Raw genomic sequence first — 7,347 nt, forward strand, 5'->3', positions numbered from 1 at the left:
TAGGCCTTCGCCGAATATGTCCAAACCACCGTAAACGATTCTCTCGCATCTTATTTTCAATGGGTGCAACACCTACCTTCTTACGTATCTCTTCGTTCCGAATCTTATCTTTTATTGTATTTCCACACATCCATCTAAGCATCCGCATCTCAGCTACACTCATTTTTTGAATATGATGTCTCTTGGCAGCCCAACATTCCGTACCATATAGTAAAGCGGGTCTAATAGTCGTCCTATAAAATTTTCCCTTCAACCGTAATGGCATTCTACGATCGCACAGCACTCCAGTAGCACTTTTCCATTTCATCCACCCAACCTTTATCCTATGATTTACATCTCCATCAATTTCTCCATACTTTTGAATGATGGATCCCAAATATTTGAAATAATCATTCACCGGTATATCTTGCTCACCAAGCTTCACTACACTCCCATCACTACTTCGTTGCTTACTAAACCGACATTCCATATATTCAGTCTTACTCTTACTCAACTTAAAACCTCTAGCTTCCAATGTCTGTCTCCATAATTCTAACTTAGCATTAACCCCAGCTCTAGACTCATCAATCAAAACAATATCATCAGCAAACAACATACACCACGGTACATTATCTTGAATTGATCTCGTAAGCTCATCCATCACTATCGCAAATAGGAAAGGGCTTAAAGCAGATCCTTGATGTAACCCAACCGTTATCGGAAAATTGGTTGTCACCCCTCCACAAGTGCGGACATTGGTTACTACTCCTTCATACATATCTTTAATTATACTAATGTACTTGAGAGAAACACCTTTCTTCATCATTGTCCACCAGAGAACGTCCCTAGGTACTCTATCGTATGCCTTCTCTAAATCAATAAAAACCATATGCAAATCTTTGTTCCTCTCTCTATATCTTTCAATAAGTTGTCTAAGAAGATGTATAGCTTCCATAGTTGATCTTCCAGGCATAAAACCAAATTGATTCCCCGATATCATGACAACCTTCCTCAACCTAGACTCAATCACCCTCTCCCAAAGTTTCATAGTATGACTCATGAGTTTTATACCACGATAGTTTGTGCAATCTTGTATATCACCCTTATTCTTATATAAAGGCACCAAAGTACTTTTCCTCCACTCATTAGGCATCTTATTTGTTCGCCAAATCAAGTTAAAAAGATTTGTCAACCATTCTAAACCTTTCTCTCCCAAGCATTTCCAAGCCTCGATAGGTATACCATCCGGGCCAACTGCCCTTCTTGATTTCATTTTCTTCAAAGCCTCTGCAATTTCTTTCTTTTGAATCTTGCGCATGAAGTCACGATTTATCTCATGAAAAGGAATGGAGAAGTCTCCAAGATCTTGAGCATGACTATCATTAAATAGCTTATCAAAATAATCTTTCCATCTCTCCTTAATCTCCTCATCTTTGACTAAAACCCTTTGCGTTTCATCTTTGATACATCTAACCATACCCAAATCCTTCGATTTCCTATCTCTCATCTTTGCAAGCCTATAAATATCTTAGAAATACAAAAGAAAAAATTACATAGTTCCTCACTACATAACTCTTAAAACACACATAAAATACCTAATACTACCCATCAATTTCTCACTTTACAAAGGCACACACCCACCCATATTTATATAAAAAATAAGAGAGAAGAGGGAGATTAAAAGAGAGAAGGAGGAGCCCTTCCAGCCGTTGGAGCTTGTCCAACGGCCAGAATTCTAGCCATTGGACTAGCCTCCAACGGCTAGAACAAAGTCAACCTAGGTTGACAAATGGCTTAGTTAACTTAGGTTGACTAAGCTAAATATATATTATATAAATATGTATACGTATACACACCAAGGATACATTTATCTTAACAGTTTTTATGGAAGGAATCTCATTGCTTTGAAGAATTGTTCAACCCCTATGATGATGAGGGGATAACTTGGTAGGGCATGTCACTGTCCGCCACGGCATTGTGCTCGAGAGTGCATTTACAATGGAGGAATTGAAAAAGGCCATATGGGTGTTGGTGAAGGGCAAAGCACCAGGCCCGATGGCTTCACCTTAGACTTCTGGAAAGCTTTTTGGTCATGTTTTAAAGATGGTCTCCTTGATTTCTTGACTGAGTTTCATGCAAGTCCAAGCTTTTAAGGGTTCTTAACAGATCTTTTCTTGTTGTAATGCTGAAGGATTCCAAAGATATCATGACGTTCAAACTGATCTTGCTCTTTGGAAGTCCATATAAAATTTTAGTCAAAGTCCTAGCTTCAAGGCTGAAATGGGTTATGCATGAGGTGATCTTACCACATCAGTATGCTTAATCATGAGCGTGGAGTGTTAGCAAATGAAACTATTGATTCAATATGTATAGCAAAGTGGTCAATCTTCATGTGGAAAGTAGATTTAGTTGGAGTTTTTGACTTCATAAGATGGGCTTATCTACTCTGAAGTCCTTCGTGCATGGGATTTGGTGCAAAATAGACTAGATGGATTCAAGAGCTCATCTCCTTTGCCTCCATTTCTGTACATAAATGGGTTTGAAGGCTCACACTTTATGCCTTTCAGAGGGCTAAGGCAAAGGTGAACCTTGTTGCCCTTACTATTCAATATCGCACACATGGGATTAACAAATGCACCCCATAATGCCTTAGAGGTTGGATTCTTAACTTGGATACAACTGCACGATGTAGATCTTGTAATAACTATCCTTTAGTATAAGATGATATATTGATCTTCGAGAAAGCTTTTATATTCCAAACTAGCTGAACATGGTTGATTTTTGATTGTGTTACAGAAATTTGAGGTATAAAGAGTAATCAAGGTAAATGCAACCTACTATTATTAAATGTGGACAACAGCACAAAGATGGCAGCTGCCTGTTGGTAAGGCAAACCGATACTTAAATATCTCAAAATGCCATTATCTACAGGTGGTGGGAGAGCCACACTATGGAAGGGGGTGGAGAATCATATGGTCAAAAGGGTCCAATCATGATTGCTAGGCACCTTCCATTGATAGGAGACATGTTTGATTGTCCCCATTCTTGTGTTTTTCATATCCAGTATGAAGATTCCATAGAAGCTTGAGAAGAGGGTTAACAATGTGACAAGGGACTTTATCTAGAGTAGACCAAACAACTCTAAAGGGAGTCATCTTGTTAGTTGGACACGGCCATGCAGGTGAGCCTTCCTTCGAAGTTCGGTGAGTTAGGCATTATAAACCGAACATGTATAATGATATACTTCTGGTAACATGTGGTGGTCCCTTTGTACAGAGGACATGCCATTGATGATCTTTATCAAAGCAAAATAAAGCAAAATATGGAATCGATGGGATGCTTTGAGCTGGTCGAAGAATCATAAATGGACCAGTTGTGCTTAAATCTCCAAAATTGCACATGCATATAAGTTCAACTGGATTCTCTGGTGTACTCGTTGAGAGTTATTCCCTCTCATCCATGGTTTCTGCTCTACCTTTTCAGCCCAAACCTGTTTGAGGGGATCTGTGACTCAATTTGTCCACCTGCCAGTGATTACCCATATGCCAACTGCAGTAGTTGTCTACCTTGGGATGATACCGTGTAACTGTTCTACTTCTATCTCACTTCTAACATATTTGAGACAACTGTCTGGTATTGGGATGCATATCGAAATATTGTAGAACCTTTCATGCCAATAGCACTGAAGTTCAACTAATAGCAAAATGCGGCCTTATCATGCTAGTTTCTATTTTCTGAACATCAACATCATGATTATTTGTCTGACAAAGATATGACCAGTGTAATGAAGTAAGTGGAATTAAAGAACAAAGTGCAAAGGCACATACAAGTCCAAGAGTGAACAATGTAAAGGCACAACACAAACACAAGAGTGCAAAAGCACAAATCCACTAAGGAACAATACAAAGGGCCAACAAAGGGAAACACAAACAAACAAGTAAAAAAAAAAGAGGTTTATTGATAATATGCTTGAAAAAGCATTGAGAGAATAAGTGGGAGAACCCCTATTTATACACAAAAAAGGAGGAGAGGGAGTGACCTTGGGGAGCTCCCAACGACTCTATGGTCTAAAAGACCATAGAGCCCCTCAAGGAACTCCCTAATTGCAAAAGTAAAATGAAAATAAATAAAAGAAGAAAAATACTGTTTTTTAATAAACGGTATTTATTATATCTGAAAAGACAAAAATGCCCCTATAGGGTATTTAACTATTGCAATACCAAAAAATAAATTAATAAATAATGTTCAAGCTTGGCTCGCCCAAGTGAACAGGCTCGGCCCAAGCCTGAACCGAGCCGAGCCTGAATCACTCGGTGTTTGGCACTTCTGAGCACAACGGACCGAGCCCGGGCTCTAGAGAGAGAGAGAGAGATGGTGGCGAATGCCGATCCTCGGCGAGAGAGTTTGCATGCATGAGAGACGAGAGAGGGGAGAGAGCGATGGTGGAGATCCTTGATGGAAGGCATGGTACCATGGTGGTGGCGATCCTCGGCGGCACTGGTTGGATGCCCTAGCCGCTAGCATGTTAGAGAGAGAGAGAGAGAGAGAGAGAGAGAGAGAGAGAGAGAGAGAGAGAGAGAGAGGGCTTGGGGGTTGAGACGGGGTGTGAGGCTTGAGGTTGGGCAGGGGGGTCGAGATGGGGCAGGAGGATCGAGGTTGGGTGGGGGGGTTGAGACGGGGTGGGAGGCTCAAGGCTGGGGGGGGGGGGCGATATTGTTTTTTACTTAATATATATATATATATATATTTTATATTATATAAAAGATCATATGAGCCGAGCCTTATCGAGCTCGGTAGGCCGATCAAGCACAGCTCGTTTGCTCGGCCAAGCCTCAGAGCTCAGTTCAAGCTTGGCTCATTTATGTGATGAGAAGAGCTTTACCGAGCCGAGCCCCAGCTGGCTCGGTTCATTGTGCATCCCTAGGTGCAAGTCTTCCTACTACCCCTTGTGAGTGCTTGCTAAGTAATACTGATCAGGACCAAAAAATTGGTAGTTTCTGATAGATTATTTATAGAGTTGCAACTCAGCGACTATGCTTTCAATGTGGCAGTGAGGATCATCTACAACAGGGATTCTGGAAGATCAAGAGGATTTGGATTTGTATATTTTTCAAATGAGGATGGTGCTAAATCTGCAAAAGATGCCATGGACGGCAAGGTTTGGCAAACTCTGCAAGTTTCTGTTAACACATTTCATCACCAAAGATCCCAAATCTTTTATCTGTCTAAACAGTATCTATTTTACAGTCATTGTTGGGTAGACCTCTGCGGATAAGCTTTGCTATTGAGAAGGTTATGGGGAGCCCGCTTGTAGTACCTCACCTGCCGTCTGTAGAAGGTGAGGGTCATCACCAAAAATCATGATTTGCCATTGCACTCGTTTTTTGTTACAATCTTTAGTGCTGAACGACTGCATTTCTTTTTCTTAAAGCTGATAAAATATGATAGCCAACTATGTTTTATCTATCTGTAGAGAGTAATAACTGATTACTGCCATGATGGTGCCACTGATATGAGTCACTGCTCCCATCCTATGTGTATTACCAGAATGGTATGGTACAAAGACATGAAAAGCATATATTACCATTGCTGCAGCTACCTGGCATAGGCCATCCCAAAAGTTTCAACAGAACAATTAAGATTGTAGTTGTTTGGCAGATGGCTTCAGTAACATCATCCTTCTTGAAGGTAGAGAGCAATGCATACTGAGTGGCTCTAGCCTCAACTTCACGGTTATGGATCCAGGCAAACATGGAGGATGGGAGGACTGGAGTTTTAGAAGATGGGGCATCATACCAGAGATTACCATGGATTATACAATTGTTCTCAGCCATCCTACAAAGCACATAACAAGTCACAGATCTCTTATTCCCAGGAAAATCTCATAATGCTATTTTTTTTGTTTTTTCTTGGGAAAATATCAGCACATTTAATATAAAAATGCATACGATATACTTGAAAAGTACATAAAAAAATATAAATAATACAAAATACTAAAAAAATATATACATTCCTTGCCCACGCTCATCATTGGTAGGGTTGACTTGTGAATGTCACTAGTTCATAATCCATTGAGGCCCTTGCTGTAAGGGTTTTATCAACCGGAGGCCTGGCAAGCCTTTAGTGTTTTTTGCTTTTCTAATCTAAAAAATACCTTAAATTTTGTACAACTGACAGCATGCAATGAAATGCCGGGTTATTGTTCTACTTAGCTGATGGCATGGATAACAAAGAAAAAGGAGAAAAATGCTCTTGATCTGGTGTGATGAAATTTAAAATCAATTCTCAACGGCTCTCCATCTTTTTGCTCTTAAAACTCCACAAGCCCCTGATTTGGAGCTTCTGGGGGCATTTAAAACATAGAGGCTTTCAATGTGCCACTCCATGATAAAGGATAAACGACACCCCCTTAAGGGTGCTTTTGATCTTAATAGTGCCAGTCCTAAGCCTGGATTGGCGTAAGCAGCAAACGAACATGAAACTCTTTCGATATCCTATGGGTATCAATCCTAATGACGGGCGTCGTGTAGGTGAGAGAAGGCATGATGGTGATAATTCTCTTTGGATGGGGATAAAAGCCATGAGACTCCAATATGAGGGCTCCATTGTTGGGAAAACCAGGAACCTGTGCACAACAAGAGGAAACATGGAGTGCATACCTGATGTGGTCATCAGAGAACCAGATCGATGGCTGTGGCACTGGTGGCTGGAATAGGGTGAGCTTCGCTCCTCAGCCGAACTGCAACCCTCTAATGAGCGCAGGCTCCTTCAGAAGTCGGTGAACAGGACCCCCCTTCCCTCTTTAGCTGAAAAACTCAGAGAAGGTATTTACTTTTCTTAACCCTTTTCTGCATTTTTCCCTCATACGGGTTTCTCATTGACACCCATTTATATAGTAGTAGCAGAAAAATGGTTAGCGTAAATGTTCCCTCTCTTAATTTTCTTATGTTTATCGGAAGGGACACTATAAGGGAAAAGTTATCATATGTGGGTAACTGTCACTATGTGTGGCTTATCCCAATATTCTTTCACTTGTTTCGACGATAAACCAGTAAACTTTATGGGAATGACTTGATGAATAGATTGGCCTTTACAAATTTATTCTATAGATCCTTAGTTAAATCTGTAATCCTTATGCGATTAACAATAACCATAATGAGAATCAATAAACTGTATGTGATCATTTTATTTATATGCGTATGTCAAAAAGAGTTTAACAAGCCCATCCTCAATACATGTTCGGAATATAATCCTGGTGCTAACCCTTTAGTAAGAGGATCAACAATCATCTCTTTGGTACCAATATTAACAATATGGACTAGATGATTCTCTATTCTTTTCTTAACAACAAAATACTTTAGCTCCATA

At 40.2% G+C, this 7,347-nt stretch overlaps 1 protein-coding gene across 2 annotated transcripts in view; it reads left to right on the forward strand.

The window, feature by feature from the left end:
* LOC149838417 (glycine-rich RNA-binding protein 4, mitochondrial-like) overlaps positions 1–7,062 on the forward strand; it is a 30,592-nt gene extending 23,530 nt beyond the window's left edge. The window contains exons 2-4 of one of the 2 annotated variants that reach the window (XM_090006589.1): positions 5,031–5,137; positions 5,227–5,317; positions 6,510–7,062. In XM_090006589.1, the coding sequence (XP_089862715.1) occupies positions 5,031–5,137; positions 5,227–5,317; positions 6,510–6,694 (383 nt within the window). In that variant the 3' untranslated portion in view covers positions 6,695–7,062. Of the gene's footprint in view, positions 1–5,030; positions 5,138–5,226; positions 5,318–5,452; positions 6,109–6,509 lie in introns of those variants that run through there. The other variant, XM_090006590.1, reaches the window with a different exon arrangement.
* Positions 7,063–7,347: the final 285 nt, after the last annotated feature.

This window comes from Nuphar pumila, chromosome 5 (assembly GCF_984573655.1).
Source record: "Nuphar pumila chromosome 5, dmNupPumi1.hap1.1, whole genome shotgun sequence".
In the NCBI taxonomy this organism is placed as follows: Eukaryota; Viridiplantae; Streptophyta; class Magnoliopsida; order Nymphaeales; family Nymphaeaceae; genus Nuphar; species Nuphar pumila.